Consider the following 25,189-nt stretch of genomic DNA (forward strand, 5'->3'; position numbering starts at 1 on the left):
TCATATTTATCTCAAAACAACGTTTTGAGATACTAAGCTATTATTATCCTTTTTAACCATTAGGTAACAGAAGCTCAAATAAGTTACTTATACAAGGGCCAGTCCCTAGTAACTGTTGGAGGTAAGGTTAGCCTTAATATATACTATTGAGAGGCTTTGAATTCAAATTCCCAATTCAAAATATGGCATTTTTTTCATTTTATCAGTTATTTCTCTCTTCTGTATGGCAGTCCTTTAAGTAGAGTAGTTCAGCCAGCATGCCCCCTCCCCCAAATCTTCTCTTCTCCAGGCTAAATATTCCCAATTTATTCAACAGATCTTCAAATGAAATGAATTCAAGGTCATTCACCATTCTGGTTGCCCTTCTCTAAATACTTCATCTCAACAGTGTGCCTTCTAAAATGGAGCTCTCACAATATTTTAGATGTGGTCTGAGCTGTGCAGAATAGAACAGAACTATCAGTTTCTTAATCCTGTGTTTTACGGCTCTCTGAAGGCAGCATAAAATTGCATTAGCTTTCTTGGGATATCATAGCACCGTTACCCATACTGGGCTTGTAACACACTAAAATTTCCAGGTATTGTTTTCAGTTGAACTCTTCACTAGCTAAACCTCCTACAATTTGTGTTCCTGAATCTTCTTTTTTTTTAAAAGTCATTGAAGACTTTCCATTTATCCCTAATAAATTCCACCTAATTAGATCTCGTCCTACATTCTATTTTCTTAACTTCTTTTCAGATCCTGAATACGACATCCTCCTGACTTTGTGCCATCTAAAAATTTGATAATAGGTCACCTAACACATGCCTTCATCCCTCCTTTATCATTACTCAACATGTCAAATAAGATAGCACAATGTGCAGATCTCTAGGGGGATCTTGGTGGAGACCACCTTCCACATGGACATTGAACCATTAATGACTATCCTTCAGGAATGGCCATTCAACCATTTCCATATCCTTATACATTCAAGTTCAACTAGTTCTGTTTTATGTTAAGATTTACCTAATATTTTTTCTTTTATAAATGGCAGACTTTTAGCAAAATAAATGGGAGCAGGGTACTATGTTTCCAACACCTCTTGGAGAACATATCCATATTCATTCAGGGACATTTTCCGCCCCTGTAATTATGGAAAGCAAACTTTTTTCATTCCCCCACAACTCTATCTTCATTTTTCCTGTGATGAATCCATTTTGTCATGGAGTGAGCACCTGTGTGACCATTTAAGGATCACAGTGCCAGGTGTTTATGAATGAGTGTATCTCCTATGTATACTGTTCTCCTTCCTGATTTCTCAGCATGGCAATTTTAGAAAGCCCTTGAGCTGAAGAGAAATTCTTAAGAGATTTTGAAAAAAAACCACACACACAACAAGCTTATGTGATAAAACATTGCAGTAAACTATCTTTTTGTTTCAGTGAACCTATAGACATAGGACTTACTATTTATAGCAGCCTTTAATTTTGATCCTCATCTAAAATATTGTATTTTCCTTTTGTGACTATGCTGTTGAAAGTGAAGAATATGGGGATAATGTTTAAATAATTTATACTGACCTGTCAAGTTCTCTCAAGCCTCAAAAAGTTTCTTCATGAAATAATATTTTGAGATAAGAAAAAAAATTAAGTCTGAGTTACCTTTTGCTTTGTCTGATCATCTCTGGTCCTTTTTTCCAAGAAACTGCTGCTCTGGGAGAAGCCTTTGGTTTACATTCAATCGTAATATCTCCACCAACTTGAACAACAGAAATCTTTTGCAAGGGGCTTTTGGAGAAATCAGGAGCTGAGGCTAAAAATAACAACCACCAAAATAACAAAACAAAACAAAACAAAACAAAATAAAATCACTAAGAAATGAAGCCTTTGATTTTTCCATTGATTGCATGTATATTTGTTGGGTACCTATGCCCCCAAATTGCTCTATATTATATATTATTTTTCTTTTTAATTTGCTTATCTGTGCACTTGTTGTCCCTCAGTATAACAAAAGCTTCTTGAGAACAGAGATTCTTCCATTAGTGTGTTTGCAGCTACTGGACATAGCACCAGGCCTGGTATACAACATCGTTTAATACATGCTTATGGAAGCAAATTGAATTGTGACATCAAAGACATTGTGCTAGGAAATATGTTTAAGAAGGAAGGAATCTATTAATTTCCATGTCAATTCAATTCAATTTATGATGCATGTATGAAATGCTTAATATGGATTGGGCACTGGGCTGGGGGCCAGAGATTAAAAAATAATTAAATAAAAGGCAAAGTAGTTCAGTCCTTCAAGGTGATAACTAGGTGGTTCCGTGGAAGCAGTGAAAGAACACAGGGGGCAGCTAGGTGGGGCAGTGAATAGAGCACTGGCCCTGGAGTAAGGAGGGTCTGAGTTCAAATCTAGCCTCAGACACTTGACACTTACTAGCTGTGTGACCTTGGGCAAGTCACTTAACCTTAATCACCTTGCCTCTCCCCTAAAAAAAAAAAAAGAACACAGGGCTTAATGTGAGAAAGACTTGTGCTTGGATCCTTCAATAGACATGTTAAAACTGTGTTATCCTGGGAGAGCTGCTTAAACTCTCTGTCCCTCTGCTTCCTTGTCTGCAAAATGAGGAATATAATAGCTACCTTACAGGATTGTTGTGAGGGTCAAATGAATTTTTCTGAATTAGTATATGTTAAAAAGTTTTATAAACCTTAAAGAAACTTATAAACGGTAGCTTTGTTCATGCTGCTGCTGCTGCTGTTGCCAATACAGTATGTGTTTGAGTCAAGATTGGAATTTAATACCTCTGACTCCAAAGCTCATTCCACTGTGCAACAGCAGCTCATAGAAACTTACACACAAAATTGTAAATAGCATTGCCACTTTCCTTCAAGAAGCTTATAAGCTTGTATGAAAGATAAGACATTTAAATATCTACAAGTTACTTTAGGAAAAGCATTATGTGAGGGGTATGAGTTTAGGTCTGTAGGAGTTGAAAGAAAGGAGTATTCACTTTAAGATAGGAGTGGTAAAGAAGAAATCATGAAAAAGTTGGTGTGTAAACAGGGTCCTTAAGAATATATTGGATTTGGGTAGCTGACAAATGAATTTAAAGTATTCAAGGCAGAGAAGATTGCATGAACAAAATATGGTAAAGCCAAATATGTGCTAAGGATTTGTTGGATTCATGAGAAAGCTTGAAAGTATTCTTGGGGCTAGACTGTAAAGGTCCTCAAAAAGTTAGTCTAATGGAAATGACCAAGCAGGTGAATAACCCAATCACAGGTAGGTAGCTAGGTGGCACAGTGGATAGAATGTGGTTGCTAGAGCCAGTAAGGCCTAAGTTAAAATCCAGCCTCAGATATTTACTAATTGCATGGCTCTGAATGTGTCATTTAACTTCTGTTGACCTCACTTTCCTCAACTGTTAAACAGCAGTTTTTATTAGTCTCCAATGACATATCATACAGCATGGCACATGCAAGTGTTATACAAAGGCTAGGTCTGTCTCCCTTATTGCTAAAGAATTGTGGGGGAAAAGGGCAGAAGGCAGATTTCATCACTGCAGATAACACTTTAAGTGAAAAGTTTCTCTACAATTATAAATTAGCAATTTACCTCTACTTTATATTCTAAGACCATTGCCTGGGTAGAAAGAAAAGTGAATTATTCTGCCCTATGTAGTATATGTTAGAAGCAAGACCGCCAATTCTTCCTAACTGAAAGGCTGGACCTCTATCTACTACACCAACTGTCTATCATGGCAATGTATTAGCTAAATAAGTATAATGGGTATATATAGTATGAATTGGAGAATGAAGTATCTGTGTGCAGGCATTCCTAGTTCCTTTAGCAAGCTTCTTGAAATGTTTAAAGCAATTGTTGTAAAACATTTTTACTTTCTTTCTTTTAAAAATATTTTAAAATTAAATACAAAATGAAAAAAGAAAAAAAAAACATGTCCATGTACACAAGAGAAGAGAGGGATCAATATGAAATAATAGATTTCCTTTTCAAAAATATATATAATAAATACTATACATTGTTTTCAAAGCTGCCCAACTTCTCTTTGCTCCCTTATAGGTTTTCTTTTGATCTCTGCTGTACATTTTTTACTTTATTTTTCCCCTCCCTCCGTCTTCCCCTGCCCTAAAGAAGGCTACAATTAAGTGTGGATATATACACATACACACAGATATCTGATGTAAGCATACACATACACACTCATACACATATATGTAACACTGTACTACGCTTATTTCTACCTGTCATCTGTTTCTCTGAAGGTGAATAGTATCTTCCTTCATAAGTCCAATTCTTTCCATGTTTTTTTCTAAATCAACAAGTTCATCATTTCCTACATCCAGTAATATTCCAACCCAATCACATCTTATCTGAGAAATTGTCTATGAAAATTCCTCTTCCCCAATTTTCTGTATTCTTTCTATTTTTGGCTGCACAGGTTTTAATTATACAAGAAAAATTTAATTTAAAATAATCAAAACTTTTCATTTTATACTTCAACAATGTTCTTACCTTATAATATAGTTTAGAATCTGATATTATGGAATCTGCTTCCTTTACATCTTCCTTCCTCCCCACACCCCACCCCAGGTTTCTTTGAAATTCCTGATCTTTTGTTTTTCCAAATGAATTTTGTCATATTTTTTTTAACTCAGTAAGATTATTTTAGTAATTTAATTGGGATGCATCAAATAAATAGATTAATTTGGTAAGACTGTCATTTTTTTTTACTATATTGGCTTTACCTACCCATGAACAATAAATACTACCTCCGTTATTTAGATTAAATTTTGATTTTTATAAAAATTGTTTTATTTTTATGCTCATATAATTCATTATCTGTTTTGGCAAGTATATTCTCATATATTTTATACTGACTAGTTATTTTAAAGGGTCTAAAATAATATTGAATAATATTGCTGACACATAGTATATTTTCTTGATTTTTCTCTTTTTTTTTTTTTTTTTTTATTATCTTATTTTTTATTAATAATGCAAAGATGATTAATAGACTAATGGCATCTCCAATCTGGCTGACCTGTTTCCTGTCTGCCCTGCAAATGGTATTTTCCATGGCAACATTATTGGACTATTAACTCTGAAATTCCTGTTCTTAGGTCAGGTTAAAACTTTCATCTTAAATCCCATGATGTTTTACAGAGTAAGGGAGAGTAATCTCTGACATGCACAAACAACATACATTAATCACTTGTCATGAGGCAGTGTCATCTTTCCTTCAATTTTTGAAAAATCACCTGGCCATTTTAACTCCTAGAAAATAATGTTACAATGGGTGTTTGCTCAGATCAGAGAGGCACAGAGGTGAAAATCAACAGCTAGAACAATCAAAGGTAGATCAGAAAAGTCAAAATAACTCTTGAGACTGCCCAACATCACTGCTGACCGCACCGGCATTTCAAGTACCTTGAAACACCATCGATAATACAATTCATGAGTGGAAAAGGGGCCTTCTTTTTCCTTTTCGGTATTTTAAAAATTAAATTATAAGACATTCAGAAATTCTTTAGAGAATCAACACTCACGAACAGATGCGAGAGTCCTCTACATTTAATTACATACATAACTTCTGTCCGTAGTGAGCAGGTGATGAAGGGCAGACCAATGATCAAACAGCCTCACAGTTTGGAAAATGCCTTCACATTCAAACCTATTTCTGTAACACTGCTGATGCACACAAGCCTGGCAGCACACACACACACACACACGCACGCACGCACGCACACTAGGTTTCCAGAATGATAGCTGGAAAGAGGAGCCCATGCAGCCCACTCCCATGTTGATGGGCAGAGTCTCTAAGACAACAGCAGTCCTCTAGTCCACCTTAACATCATCTCACAGGCAGACTCTCCATTGTAGTGTCGAACCACGCTCCTGCAATATGAGTCAGAAAGCAGGCTTTCTTGTGCAGATGAGGACAGTCTCAGTTTCAGATCTGCTGGACCACATAGCTCCAAAAGTGATAAGATTGACTTTTCAATGAGTCACCCATTCCACTGCATATTCCGTTCACATGACATCCAAGTACATCAGAAGATCATCCCACTGACTGAAAAAAGTTCTAGTACACATTTTTCCCGAGGCGGCATGCCTTAAGGATGCTCCAGGAAACCATCTAACACAAAGCAGTTTGTGAAGTGGAAGTCACAACCAGTTTTTAATCCACAAAGTGAGAATAACCTTATAGATAGGCCCTAATTCTGCTTTAACCAGAGTGTAGACAAGGTCTGTGTCCCTTCAAGTCAAGGTTGAAGCACATTGGCAGGGAAATTAAGGGAAGCTTGCATTGTAATTGCGTGTGCTCTACTATACCTGTATGGTGGATAAAAGAATACTTTCCAAGGATAAACACCTGGAATATTCCAATATTAAACTTACTTGGGGGGAAAAAAGGTGGAATATTGTATCTGAAAATCCTCTAGTTGTTTTCCTTATTCATTTACAAAAATATGATTAAATAATCATCAAAATCAAAAGCAGTTAGGCAGAAACTTCATGCCTACCAAAAGTATGAAAACAATCTAAAAGAATGAGAGGTGAGTAAAGAATACAGTTTCAACTTTAACTCTCAGATCCCTGCTTTTGGTAGTTTGTAGCTCTCTACAGGAATTACATGAATAAAATTCAGGGCATCGAAAGTCATAGTGTGAACTTTATTCTTTCTATTGAATCCAAAAAAAGAAACTAAAAAAGGGACAGGAAGATTGGGCCACATAGCCTTTCCTACTGCTAAACTGTCTGTTCTGGAAAAAGAAAAGCCGTTACCAGTATGTGAGCCAAAGGCTTTGCCTGGTATGAACTCTGGGCAGTCGATGAGTTGAGAGAAGTCAGTTTGTGGCACATTACGTGGAGGAGGGCCAGGAATTGGCCATTTTTCTGGTTCCACCTTTTTCCTCATCTTCTGGTCCACTATTTCCACTTCTGTACTGTCTTTCAAAGCCTCTAAAATGAGATTAACGTTTGTAGTCAAGGCCTGAACACGGTGGAAACTGGCAATCAGAGAAATAGGCAAGAAACCTTGTTCATCCATCTTCCTCCTAAGAAAGAAGTCCCGTTCCAAATTTTCTATACTGAAGTAATATTCAATTTGCCGCTTGATGTATTCCTTGAGCAATGTTTCGTCCACAGAATACATCTGAACTCCTGTACCATCATCGTAGTAATACATCATGCTAGTGTTAAGTTCTGGTTGAAATGGCTGATCAGTTCTTTCACCATGTTGTTCTCGATAACCATATGAATATTCAAAGTTCATTCGAGGGTTTCCTCTGCCTCGTCCTCTTCCCCGACCACGTCCTCTTCCCCGACCTCTAAAGCAACCTCGAATGTTACCACCTTCACTTCTCACACTGGAAACTTCATCCTGATCATCTCTCTTCTCTCTATCTCGTCTCCAACTTCGTGAATCATTTCGTCGGTTGTTATGCGCTGACTTGTTTGCTTCTGGTTGGGATCTTGAGCTGTTCCGTGATCCAGGTCTTTCTTGGCTATCGGGTCTTACATCATCTAAATGAAGTGGTACCCACTTGTGCTTATTAGCTCTTTTTCTTTGATTATTTGACTGTGCCTCGTCCTCACTGACATTTTCTCCAGGACCATCGAGCTTTGCTTCACGGTTTTCTTTACTTTCACTGTTGGTTCTCTTTTCAATCTTCTCTTCCTTTTCTTTTCTGTTCTGTGGCTTCTTATTTGGTTGACTGGTGACATTCTGGCATTCATTGTTCACTAATTCACTTGGTGTTGGCCAATTTGTGATGTCACTGAAATCACTAGCCTTGCTGGTTTTCTTTGTCTTGGGTTTTCCTGCTTTTATAATTTTTGCCGAATTTAGTTCTGGCTCGGCGGACTCGGCCAGCAGCAGCAGCGGCTGAGGAGCGGCAGAGGCGGCTGGGGGCTGGCCCGGGACCGGACCGGGCGCAGCGGCCACCACAGCCGGAGGCAGCAGCGCGGACGGCGGCGGGGGCTTCTTGGTCCAGGGGTTCTCCTTGGGCAGCGGGGCCCGGGGCCGCTCCTTCGCGGCCGCCCCGTAGCCGTCGTCCTCGTAGCCCTCGTCGCCGTCAGCGTCGTCGTCGTCGTCTCCGGGCCCCGGGGGGCTCCCCGGCTCCGGAGGCTTGTGGGCCAGGGGGAGTCCGAGGGGCTTCACAGCCACAGCCGCCTGAGGCACGCTGTGGCCCAGGGGAGCGGGCGGCGGCGGAGGCTCTCCTCGGGCGCCGGGGCCGGCGGCTCCGGCTCGCTCGGGCTCCCGCTCCCGCAGAGGGGGCAGGCCCAGATCGGCCGCCGCGGCCGGCCCGTCGGTCGGGGGGACGGAGCCCTCAACAGACATGGTCCCGCCCCGCCCCGCCGGGGCCCAGGCCCACCCCGATTTTTCTCTTTTGATAAAGTCTTATTGCTAACTTTGTCTGAGATGATTACTGTCCCTGTTTTTTTACATAATAAATTCCTTTTCCTCACTTTCAAGAATAGATTATTTCTTCAAGAACCTTGTGGGGTGATTAGTTATTAGCTATTCAGGAAACTTAGGTACAGGAAATTAAGGACAGTATGAATGCTCAATAGAATGAGGTATTTTTCATGATGTATGTCCAATAACCTTTGAGTTCCTCCATGTTTATAGAGAAGCAGAAAATCAGTCAGTCAATTACCATTTATTAAGCATATTCAACGTGCCAGGTACTATGCTAAACACTGGGGATGCAAAAAGTTTACACACACACACACACATAAACACATTCTCCTCTCAAGGCAGTCAGAGTCTAATGGGGGAGAGAGAGAATCAGAATATTCTTTCCTTATTACATGGATATCATAATTAGTTAATATTTAAGATAAAACTTCCTTTACCTGATCAATGTTTATCTTTAAATTATCTATAGTCATAAATACATTTATGTTTTATTTATCAATAATATCTCCATATATTGTGATGCTCTAAATTTTTAAAGTCCTAATAATTAAAATGACATTTAACATGCTCTTCTCCAGTCTATCTCATTTTCTAATAGTAATTCATTAGTTTAGGCTTATATAGAGCATTAATATTTATAGTGACTTGTTTACAACAATCCTGGAACAAAGTAGTAAATACCATTGCCATTTTACAGATGAAGAAACTTTTAAAGGAAAAATGACTTGCTTAGGGTTCTTATCTAATAAGTTTCAGACTTGGAACATGATAACAGCTTTTCAGACTCTGAGAACAGGGCTGTATACATTACAGCATTTTTCTAGTATTCTGTACACCGAAGGCACCATGGTTTAAAGGAAAGAATTGCCAAAATAAAGTCAGGAAATCTGGCTTCTATTCACTCTGCTCCTAACTATGTGACCTTAGCCTCAGATATAAAACATGCAAGTTATTCTTAGTGATATCTAAAGTCCCATATATGAGGCAGTTAGGTGATACAGTAGATAATGCAGTCTACTTGGAGGCAGGAAGACCTAGGTTCAAATCCTAATTCAGATACTGCATGACTGGGTGACCTTGGGTAAGTCATATAACACTTAGTTTCTTCATCTGTAAAATGAGGATAATAATAGAACCTAACTACCAGGGTTGTTTTAGGGTCACTAGGTGGTGCAGTGGATAGAGTCTTGGAACTTGAGTCAGAAAGATCTAATTTCAAATCTAGCCTCAGACACATACTAGCTGTGTGACGCTGGCCAAGTCACTTAACCCTGTTTGCTTCAGTTTCCTCATCTATAGAATGGCCTGGAGAAGGAAATAGAAAAGCATTCTAGTATGTTTGCCAAGAAAACCCCAAATGGGGTCATGGAGTCAGACAGGATTGAACAACAACAATAAAACCAGGGTTTGTAAAAGAATAAAATGAGATAATATTTCCAAAGTTCTATGGAAATCTTGCAGGGTTATATAAATGCTAGTTTTTGCTACTATACAGTCTGCCTATGATCACATCATTTTTCAAATGTATCTAGGAGTCCATACATGATGAAAATAGCCTGAAGCACAAAAAGAATGGAAAAAAAACATAATTGCAAATTCCTTTTCCCAAGAATACACTAATTATCTGTCATTTCTTCAGCATGAGCATGCATGCATGCATGCACACACCCACCCATGCATACAAATCTTCAATTTTCTTCCATCCCAGGATGTCTTTTTTGGCCATTCTGACTAATATACACCAATGAATAATTATGCCTTTGCAGATATAGAGTTAGTATCAATATTCTTTTTTTTTCCTTTATTTATTTTTAGTTTACCACACACGGTTCTACATAGTTTTGAGTTCCAGTTTTTCTCCCCTCCCTCCCCCCTCCCTCCCCAAGACAGCATGAAGTCTCATATAACTGTCATGTATAACTTCGCATTGAATTAATTTATGCTCTAGTCAAGTCGTGGAGAAGAATTTTGACCAATGGAATGAATCATGAGAAAGAAGAAACAGAACCAAAAAAAACAAAACAAAAAAAAAAACCCCAAAACCAAAAACAAAAGAGAAGCAGAAAAGGCGAGCATGTAGTGTGCCTCAGTCTGTATTCAAACTTCGCAGTTCTTTCTCTGAATGAAGATAGCATTCTCCATCGTGAGTCCCCTGGAGTTGTCCTTGCCCCTTTAGGTTGCTGAGAGAAGCGCAGTATGTCAGGGTTGGTCCTCACGGAATCCACATATCTGTGGCTGTGCACAACGTTCTCCTGGCTCTGCTCCGCTCACTCAGCATTATGTCGTGTAGGTTTTTCCAGGTTGTTATGAAGTCTGCATCATCCCCATTTCTTATGGCACAATAGTATTCCATCACCTTCATATACCACAGCTTGTTCAGCCATTCCCCAATTGATGGGCATCCCTTTGCTTTCCAATTCTTGGCTACCACAAAGAGAGCTGCTATAAATATTCTTGTACATATGGGTCCTTTTCCCGCTTGCGTGATTTCTTTGGGATACAACCCTAGAAGTGGTATTACTGGGTCAAAGGGTATGAACATTTCTATAGCCCTTTGGGCATAGTTCCACACCGCCCTCCAAAATGGCTGGATCAGCTCGCAACTCCACCAGCAATGCAACAATGTTCCAATTTCCCCACATCCTTTCCAGCATTTATCATTCTCCTGATTTGTGATTTTAGCCAATCTGACAGGAGAGATGTGGTATCTAAGAGTTGTTTTGATTTGCATTTCTCTAATCAGCAGCGATCCAGAGCATTTTTCCATATGCCTGTAGATAGCTTTAATTTCTTCCTCTGAAAACTGCCTGTTCATATCCTTTGACCATTTCTCAATTGGGGAATGGCTTGTATTCCTATATATTTGGCTTAGCTCCCTGTATATTTTAGAGATGAGGCCTTTATCAGAGATACTAGTTGCAAAGATTTTCTCCCAATTTTCTGCTTCCCTCCTAATTCTTGTTGCATTGGCTTTTTTTGTACAAAAACATTTCAATTTGACATAATCAAAATTATCCATTTTGCGTTTTGTAATGCTCTCTATCTCTTGTTGGGTCATGAATTCTTTACTTTTCCACAAATCTGATAAGTAAACTATTCCTTGCTTTCCCAAATTACTTAGAGTATCAACTTTTACTCCTAAATCATGAACCCATTTTGACTTTATTTTGGTATATGGTGTAAGATATTGGTCTATGCCCAGTTTTTGCCCTACCATTTTCCAATTTTCCCAACAGTTTTTGTGAAATAGTGAATTATTAGCCCAGAAACTGGCTTCTTTGGGTTTATCAAAGAGTAGATTGCTAAACTTGTTGATTTCACCTACTTGTGTACCTATCCTATTCCACTGATCCACACCCCTGTTTCTTAACCAGTACCAGGCAGTTTTGATGACTGCTGCTGTGTAGTACAGTTTAATATCTGGTGTGGCTAAATCACCATCCCTAGCATGTCTTATCATTAATATCCTAGATACTCTAGACCTCTTGTTTTTCCAAATGAATTTTGTTATTATTTTGTCCAGCTCAGTAAAAAAAAATTTTGGTAGTTCGATTGGTATGGCACTGAATAGATAGATTAATTTAGGTAGAATTGTCATTTTTATTATATTAGCTCGGCCTAACCATGAGCAACTGATATTTCTCCATTTATTTAGATCTGATTTTATTCGCGTGAAAAGTGTTTCATAGTTATGTTCATATAGGCCCTGGGTTTGTCTTGGCAAATAGACTCCCAAATATTTTATAGTGCCTTCAGTAACTTTGAATGGAATTTCTCTTTCTATCTCTTGCTGTTGGGCTTTGTCAGTAATGTATAGGAATGCTGAGGATTTATGTGGGTTTATTTTATATCCTGCAACTTTGCTAAAGTTGTTTATTATTTCAAGTAGTTTTTTACTTGATTCTCTAGGATTCTCTAGATAAATCATCATATCATCTGCAAAAAGTGATAATTTAGTTTCTTCTTTTCCTATTCTAATTCCTTCAATTTCTTTTTCTTCTCTTATTGCTACAGTTAATGTTTCTAGAACCAAATTGAATAATAGGGGTGATAATGGACATCCTTGTTTCACCCCTGATCTTATTGGGAATGCATCTAGTTTATCCCCATTACAAATAATGCTTGTTTAGTATCAATATTCTGATACAAACAGTGTATATTTAGTTAGTGTAGACATTCAGCATTCAACCTATAACACTGGGTGATGCCAGATTGGAAAGATTAGACATCAATTACCCCAAGAGTAGTAACACATGGGAAGCATTTACCTTCAAAAGAGGCATTTCCATACTATGAAGGGGTAAACCAAGAGAACTGAAATGATTAAATATATTTCCTTCCTTCGCAGTCTGAATTTCTATTAATTTTGTAGTTCCATGCCTTTGTTAACCTCCTATCAATTAACCCAGAAATATTTACTAAGCAGCTACTGTGTGCCAGGTTCCTTGCTAGACATGGGAGATACAAATGTAAAGAGTAAAACAATCTTTGCTCTCAAAGTGCTTATATTCTCAAAAGATTACTCTATGGAGTGTATTCTGTACTGCAATTATGTAGAAAATGCGTTGTTTCTACAGGTAGAAACTAATTTGAAACTTAGATAATTATGTCTGTAAGACACTCTCATGTGTCCTTGTGCTCTTTGAAAAAATTTCCACACTATGTCAGTTTCATGATAGATATATTGGGTAAACATTTTAAAAGTAATTTATTTTTATTTAAAATATTATTTAATTAGAAATTTAAAAAAATAAGTTTTAAATACTAAGAGAAAAGTGGGTTAAACACAACACTCATAGGTAAATGCTAATATTACCCCCATTTTATAGAAGAGGAAATTGAAGCAAAGTCTAAACAACTTGCACAAGGTCACATAGGTAATAAATTTGTGAGGCAAAATTTAAACTCAGGTCTTCCTGACGTCAGACAGTGTTCTATTCCAATCTAATCATTAAATGAATCTATATAATCATATTCCCTTCCCCCCCTCACTGATTATTCCTGACTCTCTTCCTTTGCTACAATCAACCTTTCATCTACAAAGGTCTTGGATTAAACAATAAAATGTTAAGACTACTTCATGAGGTTCGGTTCAGCCCCTATAATGCCAAAGAGAAAGTTTTTTTTTTTTTATTGTGAGGAGATCAATTATTTTTTAAAGTTGCAAGGAGCCAAGTTGGCAATGGGAAGAGAGAGAGAGAGAGAGAGAGAGAGAGAGAGAGAGAGAGAGAGAGAGAGAGAGAGAGAAGGAAGGGAGAGAAATAAACAATCTATTCTAGTGGGAGACTTCAACTTCCCCTTCTAAGATTTAGATAAATTCATTCATAAAATAAAGAATAAGTTAAGGAGAGGAACAGAATTTTAGAAAAGTTATGTATGTTAGACTTCTGGAGAAAACTAAATGGGAATAGAAAAAAAACTAAATGAGAATAGAAAGAAATATACCCCTTTTCTCAGTGGAATAGCACAACTACATTATTAGTTTGTAAAAATGACACCAAAATATAGAAAAGCAGAAATATTAAATGTATCTTTCTCAGACTAATGCAATAAAAAATACATTAAGTAAAGGGCCATGAAAAATGAATTAAAATAATTAGAAACTAAACAATATATGAAAGAATCAAAGCTATATATAATTGTATGAAAAATGCACTAAATTATTATTGATTAGAGAAATGAAAATTAAAACAACTTTAAGATATCATCTCACACCTATCAGATTGGCTGAAATGATAGAAGAGGAAAATGACAAAAGTTCAAAAGAATGTGAAAAATTGGGACAACGATACATGGTTGGTGGAACTATTAACTGATTCAACCGTTTTGGAGAGCAATATGGAATTATGCCCAAAGACTTATAAAACTGTTTCTACCCTTTGATCCAGCAATACCATTACTTGGTCTGTTTCCCAAGGTGATCAGCAAAAACAGAAATGTTTATAGCACTTCTTTGTTGTTTTGAAGAACTGAAACCTGAAAAGATGCCTATCACTTTGAGGCTGGCGAAACAAGTTGTATTATATGAGTCTGGTTAAATACTACTGTGCTATAAGAAATGATAGCAGATTAATTTTAGAAAATCATAGGAAGACTTGTATGAAATAATGAAAAGTGAAATAAGCACAACCAAGAAATCACTGTATAAAGGAATAGCCATATTGTTGGAAGAATAACTGTGAATGACAAAGTCATTCTGGTTATTATAAATAGTAAAATAAACTAAAAATTACTTACAAAGGATGATGCTATTCCCCCTACAGAGAAAGAACTGATATATGGAAATATGCATAGCATAGTTTTACACACACACATACATACTACATACTATAATATATAAGAACTGTGTGCGTGCATGTGTGTGTGTGCGTGTGTGTGTGTCTATGAAATGGTGTCTTTTTCTAGTGCACAGTGGGGAGGTAAGAGGAAAACATTTCAAAACTTAAAATGAAACAAAAAATAAATTTAAAATAAAAACCTAAATGTTCTATTTTTAAAGAATGAGTAGGTTAAAGAACATATCGCAGAAATAATAAATAATATCACCAAAGAGAATGACAGCAAAACAACATAACAACATTTATGGGATGCAGCCAAAGTAGTACTTATGGGACAATTTATGACTATAAACACATCAACAAAATATAGAGTAAATCAATGAATCGGACAAGCAACTAAAAACAGAAATAAAGAACAAGTGAAAATCCCCATTTAATCACTAAATTGTAAATTCTGAAAATCAAAGAAAAATATTAATAAAAATTAAATGTAAGAAACCTACTTGTGTCTCCATTATTTTAGTACATTGATAACCTCATCTCCTGTGAAGAGCCCTGTATACGTTAAAGAAACTAAGTTCAATATTATATACTATTTCTTATTTTTATTAAATTTTATTTTATCAAAACACAAATACAAAATAGAGGAAAGAAACAAAAACATATCATAAGCATAAATACTGAAACTTAAATATAAAGTAAGAAAAAAAGCATGTCATGTGCATAGCAGAACATAGGAGAGGATTCAAAATATGGAACAATAAATTTTCATTTCAAGAAAGCCTGTATGATAAATAATACACCTTGTGTTGAGAATTGTCCATCTTTTCTTTGCTTCCTTGTGTTTTCTTTTGTTCTCTGCTGTGCACTTTGTAACTTTCTTCTTTTTTACCCCAAAGGTTCCAATATAATTTAGATATTTCTTGATATATACATACATATACCGATATATACATACACTTATACATATATACATGCATATATAGACATATACTTTCCCAAACATAATCTACTCCTGATCTTTGTTTTTTTATGATTGCACATATCTCTTGTATCCTATACTTCCTGCCTCCTCTGCTTGACTTCTACCCACTACATTGCCTTCCTATTACTTGCCTACCCACCTCCTCTACCAACTACCTTGCCCTCCTATTACTTGCCTTCCCCGCTCTAAAGATCCCTCACCTATCCCCCCATTCCCATTAATCTAAACTCCCTTTACCTATTCCCTCATTCTCCCCTCTAAAAGTCCCTCCCTTGTCCTAAACCCTCCCTTGTCCTCTCCCCTCTCACTAAACCCCTACCATGTTATTTCTTCTAAATTTAGAAGACTTTTATACTCTTCTAAATATATATATATATATATATATATATGTATTGTTCCCTCTTAAACCCATTCCCGATGAAAGTAGGTTACCAGAAGTACCAGCCCTCCTCCCCCATCTAAATCCTCTGTATCCTTTCTTCTTCTTGTACCAGTCTTGTATAAAATAGTTACTCTTTCTAGCTGTTTCTAAATGGTTTTACATTTTAAATTCATATCATAGTCAGGTTTATCCCCCCCTCTTTCTTATAAGCTCGATAATTATTAATAAGAATGTTAGACATACATTTTACATATTATATTATATAAAAGGTAAGCAGTCTGTTCTTGTAAATTCCTTATAGTCAGTCTTTGCTATGTACCTTTTGTGTCTCTTAGTTCTTATATGTCAAATCTTCTATTAAGTTGAGGATTTTTTTTAACAAAGTCTTGAAAGTCTGGGGGTTTGTCAAATGTCCTTTTTTACCATTCAAGATAATACTGAAATTTGAAGGGTATGATATTTTCGGCTGGAGGCCCAGGTCTTTTGCTCTTCTATATATTGTTTTCCAAGACTTGTGGTCCTTTAATGTCTCTTCTGCTAGGTCTTGTGTAATTCCAGTTGTGGCACCATCATATTTAAATTGTTTTAATCTTGATGCTTTTAATATTTTATCCTTGATCTGAGGATTTCAGAATTTGACTATGATATTTCTATGAGTTTTTCTCATAGGATCTCTTTTAAGTGGTACGTGATGGATTTTTTCTATTTCTACTTCCCTGCCTTGTTCTAATGCTCAGGACAATTTTCTTTAATTATTTCTTGTATCATTGTATCAAGATTCTTTTTTTGGATCACAACTTTCAGTTACTCCAATTGTTTCTATATTGTCTCTTCTTGATCTGTTGTTTTTCTTGTAAGATGTTTCACTTTCTCTTCTACTTTTTTCATTATTCATGTTTTGTTTAATTATTTCTTGATCTCTTATAATTTCATTGGCTTCACTTTGCCCAATTCTAATTTTCAAGGTGTCATTTTCCTCCTTGAGATTCTGGATCTCCTTTTCTAATTGGTTGACTTTCCTTTACTAACCTTCTTGTTTTCCTTGGATTATTATTTTTTCTAGTTTCCCTCCATCTCTGACATTTGATGTATAAAGTCTTTTTAAAGATCTATAAATTCTTTTTGGGCAAGTGACCATTTAACGTTGCTCTTTGGAGATTTCTTTACTTCCGTATCCTCCTCTGAAGATGAACCATGATCATCTCTATTCCCGTAATAGTTTTCTATGATTGGATTCTTTCTCCTTTGCCTATGCATTTTTTGTATGGTAATTATTTGATTTTTATAATCACCTCTAGCCCTGGGGTATGGGAAATAGTGCCTCTTGCCCCAGATCTTCAGTTCCCTCTAGCCTGGAACCAAAGCCAAACCTCCAGCTTTCTGTAAGTGCCCACAGCCAGGGGCTTTCTGCCCCACTGCTTCTGCACTCATCACATGTGTTTTGATTCCTTCTCGCTCCCACTGCTCTTTACAGCACAGCTGGGTGCAGCGTTCCTTGTCAGGAGAGGTTCCTGCAATTTTCCTGGGCTCAAACGCATGATTCCCCTCATTATCCTGGGGTAAGAAGTTCCAGTGGCTGGGGCTGAGACAGCCTCTCAAGCCAACTAACCCCAGAACTTGCTGCTTGTCGTTAAAATGGAACCTACCCTGGAGGTGTTTACTCCTCGCTGGGATCAAACCCAGTCCTGGGGTTCTTCTTCAGATCTTCTCAGACTGTCCCTGGAAGATCCTGGTTGTGCCCCTATTCTTCTTTGTCTCCACCCTGCTTTGTTCACCCTAAGGTGCCACTTTAACTCTTTTGTGGGGAAAAATCTTGAGAGCTTGGAATTTTCTGACCTACTCTGCCATCTTACCAGAATCCTCTCCCCAATATTATACATTACTTTAAGAGATAACAATCTCCAATTTCTAGTAAAATTGATTTGAGATTATATGTAATTGAAACTATATTCAAATGCCATCTTGAATCCATTAATTCTAAATCAATGACTTACCTCTTACTTTCAATTCAGCGTTAGCATAAATTGTCTGATACTTGTTTTCTGCAACACATTGGTAAAAACCTGAGTCTGACACATTCAGCACAGTTATCGTGAGTGACCCATTTTCTATTTGAATTCTTTCCTAATAAGAGAATTAAGATTCAAAGATATTATATTACCATCCTATAAAAAAGACAATAATTATTGGCCTACGTATAAAGTAAAAACTGGTTTAACTGGAATTCTCCTAAACAGAATCTCTCTTAATTTGTCTTTCAGAATATTTAAAAGGAAGTTAGACTTGTTCAAGGGGACAATCACAGCTTTTAAGCTTGCAGAGATTTTAGAGGTTATCTAGTTAACATCAAATTAATAGAGGCACAAAAATATGCCCAGAATTATTAAGGTAGGAAATACATGAGTTGGGATTTGAACCCAGACAATCTCACTTCTGATATTTGGCTCATCCGCTTTTATTGGACATTATGATTACCCAGAATCATTGCATTCTCACTCTTTGAAAAATTGTAATTAATCTCAATTCAATGCATATGATAACTCAATTTTAACCAGAATACTGTATTAAACAGGTTAGTCCATTCCTGACCATTCCAGTAATGTTAATGTTTACAGGTCAGCATTAAACATGAATTTTAAGTTTAGGACAACTATAAAGCTCTATGTAATTAACCCTCAAAGTGACTTGAAATTTGATGATCCTCCTTTGGAGGCAGAGGAGAATTGTATTGTGCCCTTTCTTCTTACAACCTACAGTAAATTGTCCTTAAACACTGAGTATTTTTTTCTGTGGCTTAAAAAAATACTCTCAATCTCAAGTGCATCTCACAAAATAGTATAATCATGCATAATAAAACTTAAAACTAAAAGTTACAAGCTATCCATTACCATTCCCTAGAGATAATAAAAGTCATCTGTAGGAAAACAGAGAGAACATTGTGCGAAAATGGGTACGTGGGGGAAATTCCACTAAAACAGAAACGAACAGTATTTCCAAATGCAGGTCTGAAACAACACTTGGATTTTTCCCTTTTTTTTCTTTTTTTTTTGCAGCTCTTACAGAGAAAGCACATGCAGAATTAAGTAGAAATTGAAGCAATTATTTGGTTAATTTAAAGAGGACAAGTGTGACTGCAGTATGAGAAGCAGGGAGAGTAATGGGATTGGAGTCAAAGAACCCATGTGATCTTAGGCAAGGAAGTTCCACTCTGCATCTCTGATTCCTCATCTATAAAATTAGGAGGTTGGGCAGAATGACTTCTAAGGTTCCTCCCAGTTCAACATCTTAGATTCTATGAATTCTGGGAATAATACCTTTGCCATTTATAAATGGAAATTTAAATTTAAGGTAAAGGGTTTTTTTTCTTATTTTAATTATCAGAATATTTGTTTCAGTACTTCACTTTTTTGGCCTGTTACAAAAGGAACAATTTATAAATCTATCTAAAAAACCAATCTAACCAAAAGTAAAGGCAATGGCATTGACAACAATGTATTGGTATGTATAAAAATTTGCTTACCTCTGGCACAATAGGTTCACCATTTTTAAACCATGTGTAAGAAGGAGTTGGTTTTCCACTGGCTCTACACTCCCAAAATAAAGAATCATATACTGACAGATCTGCATTTTGGATTTTTTTATCCCATTCTGGAAGTGCTGTTCAAGAAAGAACATTTTTTTTGTGGATAAGTTCCCAAGTCATTTCATGAAAATAAAGGACTAAAAGAATTTCAATTCATGAAATAAAAGAACATCTGGAAATAAAGCTTGGCAGAGTCTAACATGGAATTTGTAGGAATTTCTTATACTATACAGGAGTTCATATGCATATGTTAGTAGGTGTTTGGATTTAAAATAAATCTTTACTTCTGTACAGGCAATAACAGGATTATTGGTGAGGAAGTCATGGAGGAAATAATCATGGATGAGAATAAAGAGAAATACAGTGGCTAGAGATATCCTGAAATAGTTCTCCAGGGGAACCAGTCAACAGCCAGGAGATTAGAGTTCTGGGGTGGAAGTACCTCTCAGATAGGCATTCTTAACCACTGTGTGTGCATGCGTGTGTGTGTGTGTGTGTGTGTGTGTGTGTGTGTGTGTGTGTGTGCATGCACGCATGTGCCTGCTAGACCTCTTGGGCATCCGGTGAAGAGTCTGGTCTCCTTTTTCCAATTTCTTTAAATGCAAAATAATAAAATGCATAGGATTCAAAAAGGTATCAATCATATTAAAATGTAGTCATGCATTTTAAAATAATGAAATGAAACAGAGCTCCTGAACCTTGGGTTAAGAACTCCTGCCCTAGGGCATAGTCATTGGTTGGGGTGGCAAGTCTGTTGGTGAGGCAGTGGAGTAGATGGAATTGAATCGAATGTACCTATGCTTGTTTTACTATGCCTGGGTGAAAAATCAGGGTTGTAGGAGAAAGGTAAAAAATCACAAAGGACCAAGGAATTTGATGAAAAGGATGGGTATGGAAGTCTATATTAGAAAATAAATGTTTTTTTAAATTTTTAGGGACATGATGATAATTATATTTTTAAGAGTAACCAAGTATAAAAAGGGACTGGCCCTCTCACCCTGAAGCATCATGGATCCTAAAGTGCATAAGTATAACAGGAGATCAGATAACAAGTCCAAGCCATATGAGCATATGTATGGCTGCTTAGGTGGTGTCTATGGGGAAACGGAGCAAACACAAACATTCTTTTGCAGTCTCTGATGTTCTGACCACACTATAAAGAATAGATTTTTTTATTGGTTGTTTAGCTGGAAGTGGAGGGGGCACATTTAGAAAAGCAATATTCCTCTGTAATCATATCTTGTGATGGTCATCTTCCTGCCTGGAAGCATTTCTGTGAGATAAGAGAAACAATATTGTAAAAGGAAACCTCTGGTCCCTTCCCTTCTGAGGCCAAACATGGTCCTTGAATAATTGCTTTGGGTCTTTGCCTTGGTAGTTGTTCTTTCATTTAAGGTGACAAGGATTGGAAGCTCAGGCCTTATGATTCCAAAAAATTCAGGAGAATGTCACCAAGAAATTTGGGAATTGAGTCTGCTCTGGAATTTTCAGCCAGACAACTAAGTTTAGAAGCCTTGAAGAATAAGGATCAACCTTGGAAACCCAGTCTAGCAGCAGCAGAGATCTGGGCTCCTCCAGCAGCATGGACACATTATGAAGTAAACAGAATTGAGCCTGATAAGCTAATAAGGGTGGACCAATTATTGTTGGAGGGTAATGTTTCATACTTCTATTCTTGCAATATCTTTGAGATAAATCCCATTTGTAAAAGTTAATTTACGTTAATTGGTTAAATGGAACTGAAGCATTAGTCACTGGGGGCTAATACTGGGGACAACACTTTGGAAAAGGAGCTCAATCAGACATCATTAGAGAAAGAGAACCCCAAGCACTCAGTGGTACTTTTGGAATCCTAAAAAAGGAAATGTACCCAGCATAACTCCGGGAGGGAAAGGCCAGAATACTAGCTACATAGCTAAAACTGTTTTACCTAAAAGGCAAATTCAAATGCAAGGTGAATCAGATCTCAACAGAAAGGTAATACAAAAAGAAAGGGAGTCTTTGGAAAGAGCCATGAAATTAAAAACTAAAGGTCTGGGTTCAACTTGGAACATACCTCAAGCCACACTATGGGAAGCTATTGACCATATCTATACTATTTTCTGCTTATCTCCCTTGTTAACGAGGAAATATAAGTAGTTCCACAGTGAAATACACACACACATATGTATACACACAAATATATGTATATATGTGTGTATACATATATAGATATATAAAGAGAGAAATAGTTCAACAACCAAAAAACCCCTTTTAATTGAATTTTTTCTGTAACTACCTGAGTGATTTCTGTAGCTTTATTAACTTCATCTACTTCATGTGATCACTAAATATCAATCCACAGATCTCAATACAGAGAGAAACAGTATATATATTCACACATATAAAATGATTGTTAGTGCTGATTAATATATATACACATATATAGCGACATGCACATATGCATAAATTTATATATAATGTACATATGCATAACATTATATATAATATCATACATATAATTTTCATATAGCATATATACATATGTATATGCACATATGTCTGTATATGTATAGAATGGACCTATATTCTAGATGAATGATTTGCCATCTAGAGGTATACAATTATAAGAATTCTCACGATCTGTCACTGAAATTTCTCCCTTTTCATTTGTTAGGATGTTCAATATGCCTCTTTATGCCTCAATATGAGAGCCTGGTTTCAGCCTCCATTTCTGATGCTTAAGTCACTTAACCTACATAGGTCTCGGTTTTCTCAACTAGAAAACAAGCGGTTCAGCATTGAAGGCCTCTTAGGTCTCTTCCCACTCTAGATACTTTGATTTCACTTGTAATGGGGCATAAGGATTCACTACTTTCCTCCAACGGAAACAATATTTATCACAAAAAGGCACCCATAGGTCAAAGGAATAGATTGAGAGAGCAGTTTTCTCTTATTAACAGGATCAGCTCTCTTTCAATAAAAAAGAGATGTTTGCTTCTTACATGGGGAAAAAAGCACCAGACTTCAACCTCAACCATCCCCAAGACCTGATAGGGAATTTTTTTTTAAAACAGAAAATAACTAATATTGTTGTTCAACTCATGTAGGGTTATAAAAACCTGACTAGGGAAGTTACAGTCAGGGATTCTTAACCAGGGGTCTATGAACTAGTTTTATAAGTTTTTTTTCTTTTATTTTGAATACTATTCAATATAACTGATTTTCCTCTCTTTCACTGATCTGGAATCTGGCTCTCTGTGTCATCTACCCATTTTTCCTTATTCTTCCCTAAAAGGCCAAGTACAACAATTCTAATCCCTCTTACGTATGGCATTCTGTTAAATTTTTGAAGATAATTATAATGCCCCTCTTTTCTTTTTTTAAGTTAAATATCTCCAGTCTCTACAACCAAGAGCCATATGATGATTTAGATCACAAATTAAACTGACCACCCTTTCATGGCCACCAGCTGGTGGTTCATTACTCTTTTTACTCAAATATGACACTCACAAGTGAACACAATACTCCAGATCTGTTGTTATTATTTGATCATTTTTTTCTGTTGGGCCTGACTCTTTGTGACACCATTTGTGGTTTTCTTGGCAAAGATAGTGGAGTGGTTTGCCATTTCCTTCTTCAACTCATTCTATAGGTGAGGAAATTGATTCAAGCAGGACTGTGGGACTTGCCCAGGGTCACACAGCTAGTGAATATCTGAGGCTGTTTGAAGTCAGGTCAGGAAGATAAGTCTTCCTGACTTCATTCCCAGTGCTCTATCCACTGAACCACCTAGCTTCACTCCAGATATGATATGACCATAATTTCAAGTACATGTGGGATAGTATATCTTAATGCAGACAAAAATCACATTATGTTTTTCCCCTATCTTAGTAGCCATATCACAATATTGAATTATATTGTATTTATAGTCAAGTAAGGTCCACAAATCATTTTTTCTTCAGTTGAATTGCCATCTAGTTGCACATCTCTCATCACAGAATTATTTAATCCCCCTTTTCTTTATTTAGTATTTTATTTTCCCCAGTTACATGCAAAAAACCCAATTTTTTGGTATGTTTTTTAAAATTTTGCATTCCAAAATCTCTCCCTTTTTCCCTCTTTACCTTCATTCCTTGAGAAGGCAAACAATTTGATATATGTTAAACATGTGTAATCATGGAAAACCTATTTAACCCCTTTGAAGGCAAAGATTGCTCCATTTTTGTTTTAGAATTCAGTTTCTAGAATACCATAGTTGCTTGAATTCTAAATTAAGTTGCAATGTCCTTGTATTTAATGCTATATTGGTGGAATCTTTTTTTTGAAGGATTTGCAAAACTAACCAGCTCCAAAATTCGAACTGCAATGTGCATATGTTGGTGGGACCTACACAAACCTTCCTCACGAGGCATTGATCTTCTGACAGAAAGGACAGGGAACATGACAATGCAAATGAGGATCTAGTTAGAAATCCTAGGGTTTGTGAATTTTTATGTACACACACATGCATACACATATGCAGAATCATAATATGCATATTTCCTAGTTTGTATATTAAACATTATAATATTTCTACTGTATGTAACATATAAACAATGGAGAAGTCGTGAACCTTAATTGCTTATTTTGAAAGTATATATAACCCTTGAGAAAACTGAAATGAAGATGTCATATTGACATATACCAATTGAAGTAGAAAATTAAGTAAATTATTTACATAATTCAGGCCAAAACACTTTTTACTTGAAATAGCCAGACAATGGGGATGAAAAACTTTTCTTTGAAATTACCCAGACAACTGTCTCAATATTCAACTTCTCTTTTTGGTGGGTGAGGCTTAAACACAAGGGATCAATATGTGATGTAAGAGGAGGGAAAAGCATTCTATTTTGTCAGCAATCTGTTGGGATTTCTACACAGGTAATTTAGTATGAGAGAAGCAGTAGCTCAATTGGATTGGATACAGCATCTTTTACTGACTAGTGCTACCAAGCTGAGAGCTGTGTATTTGAGTTTGTAGATAGTGCCATAGCTTTGTTGTTCCCTTGGCTACAACCTTCATGTTGGTTGTGGACTACTACAGTGAAAAATCAGCCTTTGAAAGCTGGCCAAAGTCTTTAATATCCTGCTGGTGCAAAAACTCCCAGTTGAGTCCCTACAATTTCATTTAACAAAGGATGCTCGATTAAAGAAGTCTGTTTTATTACAGCTGCAGCATCTATTGAAAAGAAACAATTCTTCTCAGTCCCCATTTCTAAAACTATAGGGAAATAATGAATGTGAAAAATTACATTCTCTCTAAGAAATACAGCTCTTCAACTTATGCTAAAATGGAACTTCAAAAGGAAATGGAAAATAATAATATCCAAATCCCCAGGGCTAGCTCTGAAAACAGCAGTGTGAAAAAGACTGAAGCTTGATACATGCGCTCTCCCATTCAGACTAGCAACAAGAGCACAACTTTATCATAAAGTTCACAATCAAGAAAAAGAATGGAAAAATGAGCAAACAACAAAAAAGAACCTGACTCTAAAAAGTTACTATGGTGACAGG

At 36.5% G+C, this 25,189-nt stretch overlaps 2 protein-coding genes across 2 annotated transcripts in view; both read right to left on the reverse strand.

Annotated features, from left to right (window-relative positions):
• CNTN6 (contactin 6) overlaps positions 1 to 25,189 on the reverse strand; it is a 312,661-nt gene that overhangs the window by 133,829 nt on the left and 153,643 nt on the right. The window contains exons 8-10 of the mRNA XM_036739662.1: positions 19,592 to 19,728; positions 18,066 to 18,195; positions 1,642 to 1,792 (exon numbers count right to left, since the gene is read on the reverse strand). Of these exons, the coding sequence (XP_036595557.1) occupies positions 1,642 to 1,792; positions 18,066 to 18,195; positions 19,592 to 19,728 (418 nt within the window). The remainder of the gene's footprint in view (positions 1 to 1,641; positions 1,793 to 18,065; positions 18,196 to 19,591; positions 19,729 to 25,189) is intronic.
• Positions 4,973 to 8,360, reverse strand: LOC118831045 (la-related protein 1B-like). Its single transcript, XM_036738219.1, has 2 exons — positions 6,788 to 8,360; positions 4,973 to 6,137 (listed from the first exon to the last, which is right to left on the reverse strand). The coding sequence occupies exons 1-2, from the start codon at positions 8,343 to 8,345 to the stop codon at positions 6,115 to 6,117; spliced, it is 1,581 nt and encodes a 526-aa protein (XP_036594114.1). The 5' UTR covers positions 8,346 to 8,360; the 3' UTR covers positions 4,973 to 6,114.

Source organism: Trichosurus vulpecula, chromosome 9 (assembly GCF_011100635.1).
Source record: "Trichosurus vulpecula isolate mTriVul1 chromosome 9, mTriVul1.pri, whole genome shotgun sequence".
NCBI classification, from domain to species: Eukaryota; Metazoa; Chordata; class Mammalia; order Diprotodontia; family Phalangeridae; genus Trichosurus; species Trichosurus vulpecula.

Excerpts from the sequence above, each read along its gene's own strand:
- LOC118831045 (XM_036738219.1), bottom strand. The coding sequence starts at position 8,345 with ATGTCTGTTGAGGGCTCCGTCCCCCCGACCGACGGGCCGGCCGCGGCG. Across the intron at positions 6,138-6,787 it reads AGCCTTTGGCTCACATACTG|ATGGTTTCCTGGAGCATCCT; the intron begins GTAACGGCTTTT and ends GCTTTGTGTTAG.